Source organism: Rattus norvegicus, chromosome 1, assembly GCF_021556685.1.
Source record: "Rattus norvegicus strain SHRSP/BbbUtx chromosome 1, alternate assembly SHRSP_T2T, whole genome shotgun sequence".
In the NCBI taxonomy this organism is placed as follows: domain Eukaryota; kingdom Metazoa; phylum Chordata; class Mammalia; order Rodentia; family Muridae; genus Rattus; species Rattus norvegicus.
In genome coordinates this window covers 195,310,280-195,332,432 of record NC_141534.1, presented here as the reverse complement: position 1 = coordinate 195,332,432, position 22,153 = coordinate 195,310,280, and the positions used below count along the sequence as shown (strand labels likewise).

Here is a 22,153-nt window from a genome sequence, read left to right as displayed (position 1 = left end):
CCCCTGACCCAGGCCATCAATGTGAATGCCCAAACATAGCTTCTGCTGGGAATTTGCTGATCTCAGACCACCCAGTGTATACCTGGACATTCTCAGGTGTCCAGACTTTCACACTCTTCCTTTAACAGACATCTCAGGAAAAGTAAGCTCATTTTCCTCCCGAAGTGACCATAGGAGTCCTTTCCACCATCCCTACCCACCATTTATAGACTCGACACCGCAGACAGACACAGGAAGTCAGCGGCCCCGGCTAGATTCTGAGTTTTATAGCAAACCTTATTGTACAGACTTGTGGGGTTAGGGGTCCAGCCCGGCTGGGTGCCCCACTTGCCCCTTGCCGGGGTGCCTCCTCCCCTCCCGCAAGCGGCCCCATCATCAAGCCTTTCTCCAACCCCAGGCCCCCCCCTCCTGCCTTTGGTCCGCCCAGCCCCCACCCCCAACCCGCGCACCTTCCTGTTACCTGAGGTATGTGGATAGATTCCCCTCCCCCCCACCCCCATGTGGTACAATCCAGTTTCCCCTGGCCTGAGTGGGACCTAGACCCGACTCCTCCCTCAGGCTCTTGAGACCCCACCCCCACACTGGCAATAGGAAAGGGGTGGGGAGAGGGGAGGTGCCAAGAGTCTGTTACTAAGTTCCCACAGCAACTAAGAGGGACCGTTTCCAGTCTTAGCACTGATTTCCGGAGGTGTCCATTGGCTGCTATTTCCATGGCAACCAGGAGTGGCAGTTCCCTGGGCAAATAGGATACAAGTTTCCATGACGATGAAAGAATGGGAAGAGCCAAACTGGAGGAGTCCCATCTTGCCCATCTTTAAGCTGACATTCCCCCACCCCCAACTCAGGTCGGAAGGGTGGAGCTGTTCAACACAGTAAAGCAAGAGCGCTGGGGGTGGGACAGTCCAAACTGGGTACCCACTAGCCCAGTCTCGGTCAAGTTGGTCCCCTTACATCACACTCCCCCAAGTCCGAGATTCCCCGGTTCAAGTAACACTTCAGTACAGATGAATGTTCAAGTATTGTGTAGAGAGCCAGGCAGGGGTCTGGGCTACCCCTCACCACTCCCCGGGCCACCACGCTTAACAGCAGGTAGTCCCGCGGCCCCTACTCCTTGCAATAGCTGCCATTTTCAGTGACGTTCAAGGAGTCAAGGTCGGGAAAACTGAAATCTGGGTAGAGGGAAGGGGAGAGAGGTAACCCCACACAGAGAGTTCTACTAACCCCACATCTGCTCATCTCTCAGCCCCCAGTCCTGGCATTTCCTGGTTTGTAGAGCCCCCTATCTTGACACCCGGATCCCCAATTGCTCTTCTGGTTTCCCTTTTTGGTCCCCCATCCCACCCAACTGGTCTTTGTTCCCTGAACCCTTGTTGGTCTGATTTCTGCCCTCCCCACACCCATCCATCACCTCCCCCAGCCCTCCCCCCAGTATCCTGTATGCAAGATACCAAGTCACCTCATTTTTCCCTACTCAAGACTTGCACCTCCACCGCCCCTCCCACCATCCCTTTGGCTCAGCACCTCCCCAGTACCTCTTGACCCACTCCCCCAAGGGGACGGACAATGAAGCAGATGGAAGGGAGAGATGGGAAGCAAAGACCCCCAGAGATATCAGTGCAGGTGGGAGAAGGGAAGGCTGGCTCAAGCCCCTGGGCAAGAATCCCAAGTCATTAAACTGAGGAGTGCCAAGTCATGAAGAAAATAACCTGGCCTCCCAACAGGGGGTGAAATGAAGGCAAGAGGTCCAGGTTCTCTTGTTGAGTCCTGGGGGAAGGAGGCATAGGCACCCAACTAGCTGTCCTTGAGAAGTAGTTTCTCTTCTGGGCAGCGAAAGGGGCCAGGGGGCCCGGCCGCCGCCAACCGGGCACAAGCTTCAGGTGAGAGCTGGCGGCAGGAGCGTAGGTCCAGGCGGCGAAGACGTGGGCATCGACGGAACAGTGGAAGGCAGTGGTCCGTGAGGCGGTGGCACCCTGGGGATGAGGCAGTGGCAGCTGAGACTAGATAGTTGAATAGGTGGCAGGCAGTAGACAGAAACCCCACACTGCCAGGCAAGCAAGGTGGACAGGAGATCTCACTCACCAGCGAGATTGAGGTGCACCAGTGTTTCTCGGAGAGGGGAAGTAGGAGCCGTGAGGAGGTGAACACTGGGGTCCCCCACGTGGGCGCAGTGACTCAGATCCAGGGCACTGAGTTGGGGAGCGTGGCGCAATAGGAGCCTCAGGGAGGCATCAGTGAGCTCCAGGCCTGCTAGGCGAAGTTCTGCCACCCCCTGCAGTCGACCTCGACTCTCTGTTTGCCCTAGGCAGATAGAGTAGCATTAATGGCTGCTCCTAAACTACTCTCATGCTCTTCCTTATCTGCTCCACACCTGCTCCCAACATGTGAGTCTGCCCTGCTGCTGCGGCTCCACATGACTAGCTCTTCACAACACCCGCGGCACCAAATGGCATCTCATCTGACCTGCTCCTTCCCCTCAGGGAAACCTCCAGGAGAGCTCTCAGTCTCAACATTCCTCTCAGTCCTAAACCCCCATCTCCAGGATCTGATACACTGTATATACATTGTTTTCTTTGGGATCCTTTTCTCGCTCCATAAAGACATCAATTCCAAGCAAGCGGGAACTTTTGTTCAATGCTCTGTCCCCAGTAGGATGCTCAGTGTTTTCACCCATAATCCAATGAACAGCACCCTCCACCCTCCCCATGACTAGTGAGGTCACTGTTCTGGCTTAACAAAAGTCTTGCTTGAACTCCTTTTGTTCCTTCTCCACCAGAACCAGGTTTGACTGCAGACACTCTCCCCACACCCTGAATTGCCTGTGCAGACCTAGCTGCAACCTAGTTGGCAGAAGACCAACAATTCTTCTGCCTCTACCTCCCCAAGTGCGGCAATGCAAAGTGTCCTCTAATAGAGATGGAATAGTGTCTCTCCTCTTCTTGAAATTCCCTGTGGTACGTGCCAGCTGGGCCTTTGGTTTTGTTTTGCCAGCTTGACACAAGCTAGTCGGTGAGGGCATGCTCTTTATGTCCACTTAATGTTCAACCATGTTCAATTCACGGTATGAGATGGCCTAGCTCACTGTGGGTAGTTCCACCCTGGGCACGTAGACTTGCGAAGTAAAACTAATGCAAGTTGATCAAGCCACTGAGTACAAGCCAGTAAGCAGTGTACCTCATGCACTTCCTGCCCGAGTTCCTGCCCTGACTTCATAATGAACCATAAACTGTGAGATGAAATTAATCCTTTCCTCCCCAAGGTCCTTTGGGGACCTCATGTTTCATCACAGCAACAGAAAACTAACTAGGCCAGCCTTCCTCCCTGATACAACATTGATTTCTTTGAGTCTCACCATTGTTTCAGCTTCAAACCTAACCCCCATCCCTGAACACTGGCTACTTCCCACAAGTAGCTCTGTCCATAAACCCTGATGGGATGACCTATGCTCAAGAGAAGACTAGCCACTGCAGAATGAGTCCAGAGACCTTCTCCTCCTCCCACTTCCGTATCTCCAGGGGAAAGAATGCAGAGTGCTCCTACCCCCACAGTACTGGCTTAAGTCCCTGAGGTGGACTGCTGACACCATCCCAGAATTGCAGTAGACCCAGAATTGTATGAAGCCCAAGATCTTAGATTTACTTTTTTTCCAAATTCTCTTGTGATAACACTGCTGAGCCTTTTAACTACACTTAACTACAAGAAGCCAAGTCTTGAGGTCAGTGGTTAACCACATATACCACTCTTCCAGAAAGACCTGAGTTCAATTCCCAGGACCCTTATCTGATGGCTCACACCCACCTATATCTTGAGCTCTGGGGGTATCTGACACCCTGGTCTATGTAAGCACAGCACGCATGTGAACATACCCCACACAAACATATACATATAATTTAACATAATAAAAAGAAAGCCAAGCCCCAGCCCCATTTGATCATTTCTGCTTACAGATGAGAAGGCTGAGGTTCAGGTTACAGAGTCACCTGTCCTAGAGCACATGACTACAAAGTAACAGAGCCAGGACCCCAGGCCTGGGGCTGACTCACTCTTATCTCATCTTATCGCAATACCATCCTCACTTGCCAGGCACTAGCCTGGCTCTGAAAAACATCACCAGATGTCACAGCCCAAGATAAGTTTCCAAAAATGTGCTATGGCATCTGCACAGTACTAAAACTCAGCATGTGGGGTGTGTATGTGTGTGCGGGGGTGCTGAACATAGGACCTCACGCATGTAAGGTGAATCCTCTCCACTAAGCTGTGACCTCATTTACCTGAGATCAATGTCTCAAAGTTGCCTAGGCTTGCCCTGAATTCCTGATTCTCCTGCCTCAAATTCTTGAGTCCCGGGGCTGGGGATTTAGCTCAGTGGTTAGAGCGCTTACCTAGGAAGCGCAAGGCCCTGGGTTCGGTCCCCAGCTCCGAAAAAAAGAACCCAAAAAAAAAAAAAAAAAAAAAAATTCTTGAGTCCCTGGGATCACAAGAACGCACTATGCTAGGCTTCCACTAGAATTATTCTTTATTTAAAATTTGTTTTTAAGACAGTATTTTAATATTTAGCTCAGGCTACCCTCAAATGTATCTCATTGCCTGTTTCTGCCTCAGAAGTACAGAGACCTCGCAGTGTGCCGCCATACCACTAATAAGCCTGGCTGCCTTGGACTCAGAGAGCCGCCTGCCTGTGACTCCTGAGGGGAGGATTAAAGACCTACACTACCACCACCTGGCTACAAGTTTTTTTAAGTACAAGGTTGTTTTCCTGCATAAGTGCCACCATCTGTGCAGTACCCAAGGAAGCAAAAGATGTTGGGTCCTCTGTGAATTATAGATAAATGAGAGACACCATGTGGATACGAGGATTCAAATCTAGGTCCTCTGGAAGACCAATGAGTGGGCTCTCCAGCCACTAAAAGGGCATTTTTATTTAATATAGAAATTTGGATACAAAGCTTTTCCTGAAAACCCATACTTACTTTACCCTGACAATGAACAGCAGCACCAGGGCTGCTGGTGCTGCTCCCTAAGGGCTGGCACCTAAACACAACTTCTACTACTACTTCTGTAGGCATTCAACTTGGAGAGCCCAGAGTTCCACCCGTCCACATGACTCTGAGGAGCTCACAGCCTAGAGAGGAAACACATTTACAGACTGACTAGAGCTCAGTCTACCAGAAGAAAGAAAGGCATTTACAACTTATGGGAAGAAGTGCAGGAGGCATCAGTGTATGTCCTAAGAGTGAGAAATCTGACCACATTAAATAATCTGCGAGCTGAGACAGCTTCCTGGACTGGGAGGAAGCAAGTGATCAAAAGAAGGGGTTGGAGAGCGCTTGCCTAGCAAGCACAAGGCCCGGGGTTCAGTCCCCAGCTCCGAAAAAAAGAAAAAAGAAAAAAAAAAAAAAAAAGAAGAAGGGGCTGGAGAGACGGCTCAGTCGGTTAAGAGCACTGACTGTTCTTCCAGAGGTCCTGAGTTCAAATCCCAGCAACCACATGGTGGCTCACAACCATCTGTAATGGGATCTGATGCCCTCTTCTGGTGTGTCTGAAGCCACCTACAGTGTACTCACTCTACAGTGCACTCACATACGTAAAATAAAGAAATTAAAAAAAAAAAAAGATATTTGTAAAAAAGGAAGAGGAGGAAGAGGAGGAGGAGGAAAAAGACAAAGATGTAAGACTCTGGGTTCAATGAAGCCCCAGCTGCCCTGCTCTGCTAGAATCACACTAAGGGACAGCACTAAAACGGAACTAAAAACGGAAACCTCTTATGAATTCATGGCTTCAAAGAAGTAAAAAAGTAAGATTAAAAAATGCAAGTGTGGGACTGGGGATTTAGCTCAGTGGTAGAGCGCTTGGGTTCGGTCCCCAGCTCCGAAAAATAGAAAAAAGAAAAAAAAAAATGCAAGTGTGGTGTCTTCCCCTCCAAAGAAATACTTAAAAAGGACAGCTACTAATTAGATGGAGAAAGATAACAGCATAAAAGGCAAAGAAGATCAGGGAAAGAAAATGGCTCCAGGGTTTCATTTCCTCCAGGGTTGGAGAGAACTTGGCAAGACTAAAATAGCTAAAATAAAGGAATGGCATAAGGCAGCAGGGGCAAGCTAGCCAGCCCTCGGCCACCACAGTGAAAAACACTGGTTTATCCAAGGATGGAGGTGCACATCCATACATCTGTAAATTGCTTCCAGGGCAGTCTAGGCTACAGAACAAAACCTGTCTCAAAAGCAAACCAAAATGAAAACTAAGAAGTGGTCCAGTCTGGGGGCTCACACTACTTGCAGCACATGGGAGAAAGAGGCAAGTTCATCTCTTGTGAGTTTGAGGCCAGCCCGGTCTGCAGAGTAAGACCCTGTGTAAAACCACAATAACTGGGGGTTGGGGATTTAGCTCAGTGGTAGAGCACTTGCCTAGCAAGCACAAGGCCCTGGGTTCGGTCCCCAGCTCCGGAAAAAACAAACACAGTAACTACAAAAACCAACCCTGTGAGCTCCATGTGTAGCTTGCTTGCCTAACATACATGGGGACTGAGTCCCCTAGGCACGGAAAACCAAAAAGTGGTCCTTAATCATAGTATTAGAACGACAGTTAAAGCACAGGGTGACACCAATAGCTGTGCCCTTCTGGGTAGTTTTCTTGGCTCTTCTATGAATATACAACTGGGTCCAGAGAGAATGCTCTGAGTATAATTACCCCTCACCAGGCCTTCTCCTCCCTCCTGAGGGAAACCCTACCTTTTTAAGACTCAGTTCAAAGCACACAGTAGGAAAAGTGAACGAAACGTGGCCAAGAAGGCTCTTCCCACTCAAACTCCTGTCTTCTCCCATTCCTTTATTAACCCCTGGCCCATCACAAGAGGCCACAGGGCCCACACCTCCACTTTACCTAACCCATCTACAGATGATCATGGTGGTCAAACCTGGTTTGGTGTCTGGTGGAGGCAGCAGCAGCTCCCGAAGCTGGGAGTCTTTAACGTCTTCAATCCAGCGGAGGTCCAAGAGCCGCAGAGCGGGCAGTGGGGCTGAGCCCAGGGCAGAGACGGACAGCCAGGAGCACCCAGAAAGCACCAACTCCTGCAGGCCTAGAATGAAGGAGGTGGGAGCTAGACGTTCATCCAGCAGCAGCCTCTGTTCCCATCCGTCTTGACTCATCACCACTCCTACCTTGCAGTCGGTTCAGGAGCCACATGAGCTGCTTTTTGGAGACACCTGTCCAGCTGAGGTCCAGAGCACGTGGCTGGCGGCGAACCACCCCACTAAGCATGGGTGGGGTCAGTGACTTCCTCCGGCTTAGGTCCATCCTAGGCCACAGACGCTTGTCATAGCACCTGCCAGCCATAGGGGGGAGACAGAGTCCTAAGCCGCAAGTCTCTAAGCACCCACTGTCAGGGCACCCCAGTTCTCTCCTATCCTAAGGAATGCAAGAGTCTTCTGGCCTCCAGCTCAAAGGACTGGATTTAGGACCCCACCTCATTACTAACTAGAAGTAGGACTCTGGGCAAGTCCATTCCTCTCCCTGTCAGAAAAACCTCAGTTATAAACTAAAGATAATGACTCAGGGGGCTTGCCTGAGTAAGATCAAATGAAGTAATTACAGTTCATGGACCTTACAACTTATAAAGCGTTTTGCCAGATAGTCACACAAATGCCATATACATTATTTGATGTAATGCCAAAGAGATCTGAAAGCAGCCCCCAGACTCGACCTCTGGGCTTCTCGATTTCTCTCCTTTACTGTTCTGTCGGCTCACAGGCCCTTTCAGCTTTACTCTGCCATGTGTGTGGCTAATGTGCTGGACTTAAGCCCTGAGACTTTCTGTCTGTCCCCACGAGGAAGTAAGTACGTCTGGGGCAGGTTTGGCCTTTTTCACTCCTGGGTCCCCAGCGTCCACACACTCACTAAAGGCAGGCGTGAAGTACAGGTCAGTCAGCACACACATGTTGACTGAATGAATCCAGCCAGTGTGAACTACTCTACGGCTCATTCACATTTTGTATTTATTCACTAGGTGTTTATGGAAGGCCTGATAGGTCCTAGGCACTGGAGCAACAAATGTAAACACATGAATCTGAAGAAAGGTAAACAGGTCTGAGTCCAGCACACCAACAGACTCAACTAGTCCAACGTGCAGTTAGTGGAAAGATGCCCAAATACTTTATCAAGTGACCTTTCCCTGACTCTCCTGAAGGAAGCTGTCAACATCTTGTGATACACTGAAGTTCCTCGAAACTCCCAGGTTTTCTATGTCAATTTCAAAGTTGAGTGAGGAAATTCCGGCTAAACTAATGGGCGGTCAGATTAGCAGGACCAGGGAATTCTTAGGTTGAAAGAGGAATTACTGAACTCCAACTATCTCGCTATCTACCTCTCTGCATAACCTGGGCTTAACTTCTTGGTTTGTTTGTGATACCAGGATATTACACTGTAGCTCAGGCTGGTTTGGAACTCACTATGTAGTCTAGACTACTTTAGAATTTGAGGTGGGCCAGGCAGGCATGGTGGTGCATACCTTTAATCCCAGCTTGGTCTGCATAATGAGCTCCAGGACAGACAGGGCTGTGTAGACAGAGCCTTTGCCTCAAAAACCAAAAACAACACCAATAACAAAGGACCTTGAGATATTCTTCCTACTTCAACCTGGACTTCTGGCCTGTGCAGTAAGATCTGGCTTAAGTTTATCTCAAGTTGTCCTCTATCTGCACTTAAAACTAGTGTGCTGGGAACAGTGGCACATGCCTGCAATTCTCACACTTGGGAGGTGGTGACAGGACCATCAGGAACTCAAGGCTGGCCTCGACTATCAGACCCTCTCTTAGGCAAAACATAAACAAAACAGCAGACAGCAGTGGTCCACACAAATGGGAAGCTTAAAATAAACCTCAGGGCTAAGAATGCTCCGGCAGTAAAATGCTCGCTGTGTAATCCTGCCAGCCGGCCGGCCCGAACTCCATCCCAGAACCCATAGAAGCCATATAAAGGTGGAAAGAAAACAGACTCTTCAGATATCTGCTTAACAACACACCGCCTCCTAACAAGAAAATGTAAAAGTCTATCCTGCAAAGTGGACATTGTCACCAAAAGCCATTGAGAGGATTGGCAGGTAAAGGTACTAGTGTCTAATGACACCTCACCCCACCCCACTTGCTCACACTACCACACACACACACACCCCACACATGCATGCGGGCACACAAATGAATAAATAAATACAATGAAAACTATTACATTCTAGCCAGGGGTTGCTATGGATGTAGGCTACCTAAAAACTACAGTCAAGCAAGTGATATAGGTTAGCAAGGTACTAAAGACACAATAGCTCCCAATAGACTTTTATTTTGGGAGGCGGGGTATTCAAGACAGGGTTTCTCTGTAGCCCTGGCTGTCCTAGAACTCACTCTGTACACCACTCTGGCCTAGAACTCAAAGATCCTCCTGCCTCTGCCTCACGAGTGCGCTAGAGCCACTCAGCTAGACTTCCTTTTCAAAAAGAGCAGATCTAGTTTTGATTTACTGTCACACAAATGAACTGGGTGTGGGAATTTACACCTACAATCCCAGCACCAGGGAAGCCAAGAAGAGGAGCATCAAGTGCCTCAGGTCTACAAGGGCTACATACGAGAGAGAAACCACCAACCCCTTCCAATCCCAAAGAAAAAAAACCTCGCCAACATTCCACAGCTGGAAAACATTTCAGCGAAGGCTACAAATCGGGCTTCTGAAGGAAGTCCTCTGCCACCTTCCTCCCATGCCCTCCTCCTTTCGTCCTTTCTATTCTGCCACTCCAGTCTCCCCTCTTCATTTCTCCACTCAACCAACAAACACACCTCTCTGATTCTAAGCAGAAAGCACACAGGAGCAGACCCTTATCCAGGCAGCTTCTCTCCCTTGGCACTCTGACCTCCTGCTGTGCCAAAGCCCTTCTCAGTCCAGCCTTGAGTCCCAGCTCTAGAGCCCCGCACCGTGAAGGCTTCTGGTCTGTCCACAGTTGGAAAGAAAACCCTAATTTGAGGGTACCCACAGGTCCCCAATTTTGTTTCTATATCGTATTCCACAAAAGCCAGACTAGAATACCTGCCTATCTAGGCATCCAATGGCGTCTAGTGTCAACGCATTCTGATACATTCTGTGTTACTGGGAAGGCCACCTATCCTGGGTCCATCAAGATTCAACTCTAGACCTTCATGTTCAAGAAGTTTCCCCGAGGGGCTGGGGATTTAGCTCAGTGGTAGAGCGCTTACCTAGGAAGCACAAGGCCCTGGGTTCGGTCCCCAGCTCCGAAAAAAAGAACCAAAAAAAAAAAAAAAGAAGTTTCCCCGAGGGGTTGGGGATTTAGCTCAGTGGTAGAGCGCTTGCCTAGCAAGCGCAAGGCCCTGGGTTCGGTCCCCAGCTCCAGAAAAAAAAAAAAAGAAGTCTCCCCGATTGTTTCTTGGCTAGAGCCAACTCACCCCATTGCAGTCAGTCCCAAGCCATGAGGATTAAACCTCAGTGTGATAGCCAACAACTGTAGAAGTCCTATTGGCAGGAGTATCTGGCTTCCTCTGGGCATGTGAAGGCACAGTACCTCAACTCAGAGGAGAAGGGAACATCCTACTGAGACAATGCCCGAGATGAGACCGTGAAGAAAGCAGCCTTACTCATGAAGGAGACGGGGGACAAAGGCAGGGGTCTTGCCCAGGACCATGACAACTGGCAGCTCTGGGAAACTCAGGTGACAAGAATGAGGACAATTCACCTCAACACAATGGTGCTGATGACTACAAGACTAATAGCACGTGTTTGTCCAAGGCTTACTAGGCATCACCTTCTGTTCTTCGAGTGCACAGCACCCCTGTGAGATGATTACCGCCACCTTCGCACAGTTAAGAAACATAAGGCTCAGGGAGGTTTTTAAAATGTACTCACGAGCCAGAGAGGGAGCCCAGCAGTTAGGAGTGCTTACTGCCCTTGCAGAAGACCCCAGGTTGGTTCTCAGAGCCAACATGGCAGCTCGCAACTGCCCGAAACTCCATTCCAGGGGAATCCAACACGCTCATGCATGTCTGTGGCGCATATAAACTCACACAAGCACACGCATATACACGAATTAATTAAAAGCAAAAACAAAACCTCGTTCAAGGACCCATAGGTATGATGTGGATGGAGCCTGAATCCTGAATGGGAAAAAGGCAGGAATGAAGTTACCAAGGAGGTCAGGGCAGCCACAGAGAGGTTGAAGAAGACTGCAAAGCCAGGCCACACACACAGCCACAGATACAGAACCAGAGGGGAAGACTATAAGCTGTCGAGATCTAAACCCCAGCTCTTCCACCTCCACACCTGAGGAGACCTCTCTGGGCCTCCATTTCCCAAGCCATAAAATGGGGTTAAGAGTTGACTTCAAAGGCTTGTAACACCAACAAAGAGAACAGCATAGGAAGGGTTCTCTGGAGCCAGCATATGCTCTATGTCCAATGGGATTGGGAATTGGTTGAGGTGACACAGAGCCAAGCCAGGGGAAGGGGGAAGGCACTGAAACAAGTGGCACTCGCAGGACAGAATACATGGAATTCTTGACCAGGCAGGCCTGAACATCCTCCTGACTCCAGCCAAATCCACACCTCCTCCTGCAAACCCAGCAGTTTCAAACCCCATCCTGCAGAAGCCCCCTGGGACAGAGCTAGGCCAGCCCTAACTAAGTGCTCTCGGCAGATTCGGCTTCACCGTGGGCGGAGATCACAGCTAGTTCTCCCTTCTAAGAGCTCTCTGGGATTCTGGACACTACCAGAGTCCTCCATTCTCCCACCAGCCAGCCTTGACCATGTGCCAGTCCCTTCCTTACTTCCTTCTCTGCCTGTCCTTGAAAACGGTAGTGTCTACTAGTACATCAGCACCTCCTGCACAGTCCCCTGCCTGCCCTTTGCCTCCCAGTTCTAAATAATCAAAGCCACCAGACAGGAAAGCCTGCAACTGCCTGCTCTCCCACTTAAAACCCTCTCCGGCTACACCCTCTTCTACCTCTCCCACACCCCGTTTCTCCATTTATGTTCATTCACTCAATACTGCCTCAGTGGCCTTCCCAGAAACCTGGGATACAGGGGGACTCAATGCACCAAGTCTTTGTCGATGCCTTTGCCTCTGTCTCCCTCTCTAAGCACAGCGAGGTTTTAGATGTGAGAGTGTTGCTGGAGATGGAGTACATCTTCTGGGTATTAGGCAAGCACTCTTACCAGCCATTGACAGTGAACCCAGCAACCACCCTCGGTTCCTGAGTTCCTGCGCCTCCCATCAACACCCACCGCAGTACCTACTCCTTCCTTCCTCAGCCTTTTTGTAGGACCCCTTTTTTGGAATCTCGGGTTACCCTTTCTCTGGCTTGTACTCATGTTGTCTCTGCTCTGTCGCAGCAGCTCTGAACCTATAGGTCGAAGCCCCTTCAGGGGTCACCTGAGACCACTAGAAAACACACGTTTATTTATATCATGGTTTATAACAGTAGAACATTTGGGGGGAGGGGGGGGGACAGTGTTCTCTGTGTAGTCCCCACTGCTGTCTTGGAACTCCCTCAGTAGAGCAGGGTGGATAGATCTGCCTGCTTCTTCTGCCTCCCAAGTGCTGGGATTAAAGGCATGCAAAAATAATTTTACTGCTGGGGGTCACCACAGCATGAGGAACTATATTAAAGAATTACAGCATTAGGAAGGTTAAGAATCACAGCTCTGTCAAATCTGCTCCCTACAGGATAAAAACATACAAATCAGCACCAGACCTTGTTTTCTCAGTAGTGGATTCTGACTGGCTCACCAGCTTTTCTCAGACCAGAGAGATCAAACCTAAGTTCTCTCTCTGCTGAAACTGTCTGTCCCTCCTCTGTGATTCCCAAGCTAAGAATATTGCTATCTCCCAGCCAGGCTCCTGGGTCACAAATCTCCTTATACTCGCCATCGTCTTCACAGGCAATGAGTCAGCACATCTACGCTGTTCTGCTGCAGTCCAAAGGCTTGAACCTAGGACGGGGAAGCTCTGCTGCCAAGTTCTACCTCCAAATCCCTGTCTGCGAGAGCAGTGCCTGCTGTGAACTGGTGAGCCATCTCTCTAACTATCCCCCACCCTCCTTGTTTTTTTCTGAAACAGGGTCTTTTACCTGGAACTAGGGCTTGTTGATCAGGTTAGGCGGGCTGGCCAGCAAGCCCCAGGAATTCTCCTGACTCAATGCTGGCCTCTTAGGTGGGTTCCGGGGATGAAACTTAAAAGTCTTCACAACTGAACTCTCTACCCAAGCCCCCACCTTCCCTTTTTTATCTTTTTCAGATGCAGTCCTGGCCCCACCTCCCGAGTGCTGGGACTAAAGGTGCTCACCCCTCCTCAGCTCTCCCAGTCCTTTTACCTAGAAGTGTGTCCTAGATTGCTGGGGCTAGCCTGGAAGTCATAATCTTTCTGCCTTAACCTTCCAAGCATGAGGATTACAGGCCCACACCACACCCCCAAGCCCAGGTGCCGCTTCTCCTTTCCTTGGGGTCTTGAGCAATACTGAAGCAGGAGGAGCAGAGCTTGCAGCAAGGCCTCGTCTCATCTCCCTAAAGTCTCAATCTACACCCTCCCTGCCCTTCCTACTTCAGTGACCAGATCCAGCAGAGCTTCCTGACCAGAGCTTCCTGACCATTCTCCCCCTGTGATCCCCGCGGTCTCTGCCCTTAGCTGGTTCTTCTCACCTGAAGACACCATTTACTGAGGGCTTAGTATCTCAGGCACTTTGCTGAATGCTGTGCAGGAACAGCCTCATTAAATCCCACAAGGTAAATAGGACTTGGCTTCAGTATCTGAGGTTCTGCATCTAAGGATTCAACCCACCCACGGATGGAAATTCAAAACAAAAATTGCTTATGAAGGAGACTTGTTTTGTTAGTCCCTAAATAATACAATTTAATAGACATTTACATATCATTTGCATTGCATTCGATACCATAGATCATCTAGAGATTCAATAGATTATATTCAAACACTGAGTTTGGATGTTGGTGTCCTGAAGTGGAGGGAAACCTTAGAGCCAATCCTTCTTAGGACCTTAGGTCCAATTACATTAATATTCATTCCAGACTTACAAGTGAGAATAGAGACCTTAAGAGCTATAAGTCGGGGTTGGGGATTTAGCTCAGTGGTAGAGCGCTTGCCTAGCAATCGCAAGGCCCTGGGTTCGGTCCCCAGCTCCGAAAAAAAAGAAAAAGAAAGAAAGAAAAAAAAAAAAAAAAGAGCTATAAGTCACCACTGACAAAAGCCAAAGGCCAGGTTGCAAGGCCCAAGTGGGAACTACTGTGCATTCATTGGCCTCTGCACTCTGTCCACTTCCAGCACCAACCAGGTCTTTTCTGGACCCCATGTGTCAAGCATAGAATAAGCCTGAAAGGCATGAGCAAACATCTTTCAGACTCTATCAGAGAGCATGGTAACCCTCAGTAACTTCTGTGACTGCGCCCATGCTGCGATCTGTCTACGACCTCTTCCAGAGCACAGGTAAGACAATGAGCATGCGAGTGAGAAGTCGTGATCACAGTTAAGGCCCTAAGATGTTTCCACATCCCAAGTACTCTACTCAGTTCTTGTGTACTATCTCACAGAAACCGCTGTGAGAACTATCCTGGTTTTATATGAAGAAATGAAGAATCTGAGGCCAGGCTTGCCGATGTAGACCTCTAATTCTAGCTACTTTGCAGTAAAAGGCTCACAAAGCCAGCATAGGCAACTTGGAGACTCTGTCTCAAAGATAAAAGAAAAAAATAGCTTATGGTATAATTCAGTGGTATAAGATTGCCTATGCACCAGGCCATGGGTTCAATTCTTAGTACAGGGAAAGGACGGAAGGAGGTAGGATTTAAAAAAAAGAAAAAAGAAAACGGCATGAGGAAGTTAAAGAACTACCCTGAGGGCACAGACTCACTGGAGCAAACAGTCTAGCAGAGGCATTTGCCTCTGGCTCCTTGCATACCAGCCTCCCTGACTCCACAGAAACCAAAGGCAAAGGTACTGGCTCTCCAGACCTTGTCCCAGAGGAAAAGGGTGGAGCTTTAATTTAGCCCCTAACTTGACTAGCAAGCTTCCAGTGTGCCTCATCCCCTCCTGGTCTGCTATGATGTGAACAAAGATAACTCCACCTTTGGGGGTTGGGGAAAGAAAGTATCTTATGTAGCCAAGATTGGTCTCCAATTCAGGCTCCTCCTGCCTCAGCCTCCCAAGGGCTGGAGATGCAACATTGTTGAAGCCTTGATGGACATCTGAGTCCTGGGAAAACCTTGAATTGACTTAGTGAAACATTTCTTGAACGTCTATCCATACTGCCTTTGTACTATGCTGGGGATAGGAAGATAAAAATCAATACAAAGTATTCGTCCACAACCCCAGAAACTGATGAGAACTCAAAAATAAAGAATGAAGGGTTGTCCACATGCCAAAGGCCTCTCTGTGGGCTCCATTAGGGGAAGGGCATGCTGTGGGAGCCTGATAGAAGAGGAAGCGTGTCAGGAGAGGATCAGAGGGAAGAAAGGCTTTGAGGGATGACTAGCATTTCTAAACATGGTTAGGAGGCAATTGGGTTTTGGGAGTCAGGAGGGAAGGGGTGGCTGGTTCAGGAGGCCCAAGCCACCTATGGCTGCTTCAGAGGCCAAAGGCTACCTATAAACGTTTTCTCAAAGGAAAACTGGGACCAAATCAGACAACTATCCAGAAGACAGACCTTAACTTGGCACATACTAACTCTTAACATATGTAAACACTAAAGGGAAATTGTCTGGAGCCACAAGGTCAGGTTCAAACTCATGGTTCTCCTCTCTACAGAGCCACTGGGAAGGTTAAGTGAGTTCACAGCAACCATGAAAGGATGGCATGACAATATAGATACAAGAAGACAGGCCAAGACTTAAGAGAGACTCGGAGACCTATAATACACCCTTAGCAAGAATGATGGCAACAATGGTTCTCAGGCCTGTCTGGCCACTCACCAGCGGCTCCAAGTCCGGCAGACTCTCATGCAGACACATAGCTCCCGGGGTCCAAGGTGCTGGAAGACACGAAGCCAGGCAGCCCGAGGAAGAGGGTGGTCGGATCCAGCAGCCAAAGGCAGAGTGTCAGGCTCGGGGCTTCGAGGTGGGGGCCTTACTACATGCCGCTCCAACTGTGGAGGCCGTGGTGGTGGGGCAGGGCCCAGAGGCCAGCTGAGCAGTGGTCCTCCACTGCCAGGGCGTATAGCCCGCCGTCCCCCACGGTTCTCCTTCTCGCCAGAGCTGCCCCTCGCTGGCCGCCGCCCATTCCGGGCCTCCCCGGGAGCTTCATCCTCACTAAGTGATGTGCCAGATGAGTCTGAATCAGAGTCTGAGTCCGAAGACGAAGAAGAGGTATCAGGCACCCGTTCCAGCAGCTGGCACATACGCTTGAAACGCTCCAGCTTCTCCCTCTGTGGCGATGGGGATGGCACTGCTGGGCCCTCAGCAGAAGCTATAGGTGGCTTTGGTTTCTGCAAAGAGACAGGTGAGGCTGTACTAGGTTCTAGAGTGCACTTTCCCAACCACTCACCCAAAAGGAGTCAGCAGAGGATGACCAGCCCCAGGAGACACAGTCCTAAGTTCCTGATTGTTCCCAAACTGTCCATCACTGGACGTCAGCTTCCTTATCTACAGTGTGAGGGAACTATTCAAAGTCCAGATAGCCTGGTGGGTCAGTCAATGGCTCGTGAACCTCCCGGCACCTGTGTAAAGTGCTGGCTTGCCTTTTCAATTCTGGGATGTAGAATGGACCTGCGTGACCATCTACAATGTGGAACAGCTAAACTAGACAAGCCCACAGTGTAGGAACAGCCATCACTCCCATCTTGGTGTAGAGCATCCTTCTTCTGACTCAAAGGTGACTTGGGCCACGCCACTCCTTTTCATCCAGGAAACTGAGTGTGGCTCAAAGAGACTAGGTGACTTGTCCAAAGTTACAAACTGGTATTTGGTGAAGGGCTTGGACAGGCAGAACCTTGTGTTCAGATTACTAGTAAAAAGTAGTATCAGAATTCGAGCTTTGCCGTGTGACCTTGGGCCAATCTTTAACCTCTCTGGGCGCATTACTTTTATATCTCATTGGATTTATCTGGCTGTGAGATGAGAGAAGGGGTAAGGAAAGTAGTCTGTCTTCATCTCACAGATTAAAAAAGCCATTTGCCGGCCCAGAGTAGGTAACAAGTTGCCAAGACCATGTAAAGAATGTAAAGAATCAGTGATCTGGCAAGCAATTTAAATTCGGTTCTTTCCACTTAGGCTTAGAAAACTAAGACGGTCTAAACACTATCCTAATGGCTGTTGGAAATCAGGGGTTCCTATGACCTGGACCTAGACTATTCTCCCACCCAACTCCTTCTAGGGGTCCATAGGGACCATGTAGGGATAGGGCAAGACAAAGTGAGCAGGAAAGGACAGGTCTCAGTCTCCATGATGGAAGAGGGTGGGGAGGAGGGGAGGAAGGAGGAGGTCCCCGGCACACCTCCCAGTTCTCGGGAGGGAGCCCAGGGTGGCAGGATGAGAATGCCTGGCTCGGATTCAGAACCCTGGGGGGCAGAAGGCCCGGGCTGCCTGGGTCCGCTCCTCGGAGGAGGCAGGCATCTCCACCCACCTTCTTCAAGTGCCTCTCTCGGCCTCCTTTCACCTACCAGGGCAAGAGATACAGGGAAGAAAGAGACCCCATTAGAGGCCCTGGCGACCAAACTAAGGTTCCCGTCCTCTTCTTGGACTACAAATCCCAGAAGCCCGCATCCTAGGAAGACTGCTCAGCAAGCTAACCTTGTAATCAGTGTCTTGTCTTACTGAGCATGCTCCTCAACTCCCTTCTTCCCCCTCAGGCTTGTTCTGAGCCCTTCCCTCCGCCTCTGTAGTAGTTTGAGCATGCTCTGTTGCTCCTCCCTAATCCTCCAGGTCTCAAAGATTCCTGGCCTGTACCAGTTACCCCTCGCTTGTGTTTCTTCTTCATAGTGAGCATGTTCCATCAACAGCTCTGGCTACAACTCACAAATACCTCTGGGCGAATCCACATGGTCTCATTCTCCAGATCGGGGTAGGACCTGGCTCTAAAACCAATCCACCCACCAAACTTCAGCTCCCAGAATCACATGTTCTAAACCAGCCTTCCCCTTCTGCTCACCTTTTTCCTTGGGGTGGGGGGCTCATTCCCCCCCTCCCTCTCCTTCCGTTTGGGGGGCCCAGGCACATCGTCAGGGGGAGGGCCAGCAGGTAAGGGTCCCTTTCTTCTGGGCAGGGGTGGTGGAGGTGGCGGCTCCTCTGTCAGCTTCCATCCACCCCCTAGGTTAGCGCCTTCCTCACCATTGTCAGCCCTGCGGCGCCCTGGACCCTCACCTGCATCCTGGAAAGTGTAAGCTGGGGATGAGGCCCCACCTAGTTCCGGCTCTTCCACCCTGCCCCTATCTTAGCAGCTGCTTTACCTTGCTTGTCCGTCCTTCCTGGGTACATCGGGGGCACTCCCAACAGTTGGGTATCTCTGAATTGATAACACCCTCAGCCTTTCCCATCTGTAGGAAAGAGACCAAATAATGGGTAGAAGGGGCCAGCCAGTACATGTATGCCCAGGGACACTGTGGTTTACCTCCTGGCTCCCTGATAGTCTACCCCAACCGAGCTGCAGGGTTCCCAGAGTTATCACCTTCAGGCAGCCAGGGTGGACGATCTCGTTGCAGATTGTACACTCCATGAGGCTCAAACTAAATTTCTCCTCTTCTCCCTCCACTGTATCCTCCTTCCCAGCTTCCCCACACAAGAGGCATACAGCCGTGTGTGGGAGCACGGGCTGTCGGGAAAGAGGATGCATCAGAGACCGCAGGGGAAAGACTCTTCTGTGTCAGCTATATGGTGAAGTAGGTTCAGAATCCACAGGCCAGGATGACCTTTAACACTTGATTTAACCCTCAGCTTCTCCATCTCTAAGATGGGGAGAGGGGTCTTTCCTTTGCAAGACCATTTTTAAGAACAAGACAACTCATGAGGGGTTGAGACAGTTACTGTCATCATTATTGTCAGCACAGGATTCAGAACTGGCTTGCAGTGGAAGAGACAGCACCCGGATGGTAGTCTGGGGGTGATTCTAAGGTTGTTCAGGGGGCAGTCCAAGGGTGACTCTGGAAGCCCAGTGAGACCAGTGAGAAAAGCCCAGGGGAACATGTGAAGTCACAGCTGCTTTGGTCTCAGGGTAAAGGCAGCAGTCTCCAGACAATGTGACTTCAAGGAAGACAATGGCGGCACTGAATCCTATCAGGGATGTTGACAGCCAGGGATCTAGATCAAGGGAGAAGTATCACAAAGTGAGGCAAGGGGCTGGGGGACAAAGGAAGAGAAAGAGCTGAGGGGTGAAAGTGCAAGCAGGAAAGAGTAGCTGGAGGAAGAGAGGCGGGCTGCTGGGAAAAGCCATTCTGGTGCCTCAGGCTGCTGAAAGGATGAGGGAGGCAGAAAAGAAACCATGTCTTCCAGATAACTACCATGCTGGGGCTGCCTTTCAATAGGACATTCATAGTGTACCACTATCTAATCTTTGCAATTCAGCAAAAGAAACATTTTACAGAGAAGGTACTTGAAGTTCTGAGTGAATTGCTCAAGGTCATAAGAAGGGGCTCCTGGCCTCAATCTCAAGACACCTAAAGGTGCCTGAAAGACCACAGAAAGGCAAAAGCTATCTCCTGTGGTAGACATTGGCCTTTTACACAGATACCTGGGCAGAGGAATACAGCAGGGGCTAAGCTTTCTACAGACCTGAGACCAAATCTTCTGTGTATCCCACTTTTCCACAAAGACACAAATCAGTGAAGAAATACAGGAAGTGAGTGTACCAACACCACGAGAAAGGAAAAATTCAGGGAAGCTGCCACTGGACACCCAGAGAATGCTCAGGCCTGTACTACTACTGATGGTGCTCTGGGCCAACAGGCCTGAGGTTTCTCGTACCGGGCATGCGGGTCAAGACTCACCGCGGTGCACTGCCGAAGCAGGCACGACTGCTTCATGCGCCCGGGCCCCCCGAACTTCTTCATGTCTCGGCAGAAATGGCAGTCCCCGCACTCAGTTCGAACACAGGCCCGGCAACGACGGCAGCGGGTTCGGCGTCGGCGCGCTCCGGCCCCCGGTCCCCGGCTGCTCGACGACATTGGGGGCGTCAGCAACGCCGAAGGCTGTAGGCAGATGGTGGTAAGGTAAGAGAAGGCCTGCAAAGCCTAAGAGTCTTCAGGCCGCGAGCTCACTGCACCTCTGATGGGACAGAGCTTCTACCCTCAGAGAAGGTCAGCCCTTTAGTGTGTCCTGAGCAGAGGGCCACTCCCTCAAGACCTCCCCTCCCTCCTCTAACATTCCCTCCTGCTGGAAGGAGGGACACTGAGGCCCCTCCTCTAACATCCCAAGCCAAGGTTCCTGGAAAAGGCTTCCTATCTGCAGGGCTACCTCAGGGGGCTTCCAGCTCATACCTGTTACCCAAACGCCCCATTCTCTCACAGATTTACCTCCAGATTCCAGGGGTAAGCACCACACTCTTCCCTGTCCCTCTCTTTCTCTCATGGGTACGTCATCCAAAACTTTCAAACCTAGATATTCTAACCAGATCCACTCCATTTCTAATGACCCAATGGGCTCTCAACTTCCCAGGGCTGACACCCCTGAAATGCTTAAGTGTCCCTTCTCAGCCCACACAGAAGTCCTTCTCCTCCAACTTATCCAATAGGATCCTTCAGGCAATCTGGGTAATCTCCCAAATTCCCTGGGATTCTACAAGCTGCCCTAACATCTCAACAAAATTCAAGGTGGGCTTGGTTTTAGGTCTTCCCGCCCCCATCCACATCTTACCAGGCTGCTTTTCATCCCTAATTGTCTGGAATCCCTGGGGCTCTCCTGCCCATGGAAACCAGATCCTCTGAAATCCCACATGGACTCAGCAAGCCTGGAGGGGGTCTCTTCCCAATCAGTCTTAGACCTGCTTCCCCCTGGCGTCTCCCTTTCCAAGGACTTCCAGACCATCCACAGGGTATGGGGCCCTCCAGCACTCCGGGGGAGGGGCCTAGAGGGCGGCGACTGGAGGCGGGGTGGACGGGGAGGTCTGCAAGGGGCAGCAGGGTCGGGGAAGGAAGGCCACTTCCCTAGGGTTGGAGGTTATAGGAAAGAAGGTTGGAGAAGAGTTTGGAGAAAGGGAGGGTGAGGTTGGGGGCGGGGAAGGCAGGGAGAGGCCAGGCTGAGGATGAATGGGAGTGGGAGCTGCCCAGGTCTGGGGGTGAGGAGGAGCCGCATGAACCCACCTCACACGTGTCCCGGGAGCCATCTCTCCCTTCTCGGCAGCTCCCGGCGGGTCGGCGGCCATCGGCGGCGGGGGGGCCGGGCGGCGCGGGGCGCGGAACGCTCTGAACGCCGGGGTCCACGGCCCCCCGAGGGCGCTCGGCCCCTCCCTCCGGCGGAGGCCGGGACAGCAGCGAGTGGAGATGGGGAGCGCCGGGGGCGAGGCCCTCCCACGGGCTGCGGCGTGGCCCTTCCAGGGGGAGGTCCTGCTCTGGGGGGCTCAGTCCCTCAGCCCCCCCAGGCCAACGGGGGCTCCTTGGGCGCAGGGTGCTCAGCTTTTGCCCGGGCCCCACTCAGTCCCGGGTATGAGTCTCAGCTCCCCACCCCCACCTTTCCCCAAAGCCCCCGACCCTTAACTGGCCCCTTCCCAGCTCCAACTGCCCAGGGGTCCAGGGAAAGACCAGGGGCCCCCCACCGTTTCCGGGGTTCAAACCCCGCCCACCGCCGGTTCCCGGGGAGGGGGGGGTCGCTGCAACCTGCCCCCCTCCCCTGGGTCCGCCCCTGTACTGCGGCCCCCTGACCTACAGAGACAGGGCTCGCTGAGGGGGGTGAAGGAAGCTGCTCCGGCCCCGCCCCCCCCAGCCTGCACGCGCCCCCGCCCTCCCCGTTCAAACGCGCGACCCTCAAGATATAAGGATTTAAATAAAATTTGAATAAATCCACTCCTAAAATGGGAGGGTATAAGGAAAGGATGGGGCAGAGGCAGGAAGGGGGTGGGGGCAGTTGGGATGTCTTAGCACCCCTACTCCCCTAGCCTCGCGCTGCTTCGGCCCCGGGCCCTGGTCGCCGCTCTCATCCCTCCTCAGCTCCTTCCTCCTTCCTCCTCTCCTCCCTCTCCCCTC

At 51.2% G+C, this 22,153-nt stretch overlaps 1 protein-coding gene across 8 annotated transcripts; it reads right to left on the bottom strand.

Annotated features, from left to right (window-relative positions):
* Positions 1–245: 245 nt before the first annotated feature.
* Positions 246–22,153, bottom strand: Fbxl19 (F-box and leucine-rich repeat protein 19). Of its 8 annotated transcripts, none has more exons than XM_087559952.1 (12): positions 21,275–21,446; positions 20,829–21,078; positions 19,964–20,164; positions 18,649–18,792; positions 18,431–18,517; positions 18,133–18,351; positions 17,479–17,640; positions 15,960–16,471; positions 7,155–7,318; positions 6,911–7,072; positions 2,080–2,298; positions 790–1,970 (listed from the first exon to the last, which is right to left on the bottom strand). In XM_087559952.1, the coding sequence occupies exons 1-12, from the start codon at positions 21,334–21,336 to the stop codon at positions 1,792–1,794; spliced, it is 2,361 nt and encodes a 786-aa protein (XP_087416078.1). In that variant the 5' UTR covers positions 21,337–21,446; the 3' UTR covers positions 790–1,791. The 8 variants fall into 8 exon arrangements, with proteins under 8 accessions (NP_001402857.1, XP_087416078.1, XP_087416089.1 ...); XM_087559963.1 differs by having other exon boundaries at positions 17,608–17,640; NM_001415928.1 differs by lacking the exon at positions 20,829–21,078 and having other exon boundaries at positions 246–1,970; positions 21,275–22,133.

What these genes read in the sequence shown, in the direction of transcription:
- Fbxl19 (XM_087559952.1), bottom strand. Translation starts at nt 21,336, where the DNA reads ATGGCCGCCGACCCGCCGGGAGCTGCCGAGAAGGGAGAGATGGCTCCC. An exon ending in TGCCGGACTTGGAGCCGCTG is followed by an intron (nt 7,319 to 15,959) that starts GTGAGTGGCCAG and finishes TATGGCTGGCAG; the next exon opens with GTGCTATGACAAGCGTCTGT. An exon ending in GGTGCACCTCAATCTCGCTG is followed by an intron (nt 1,971 to 2,079) that starts GTGAGTGAGATC and finishes CCTCATCCCCAG; the next exon opens with GGTGCCACCGCCTCACGGAC.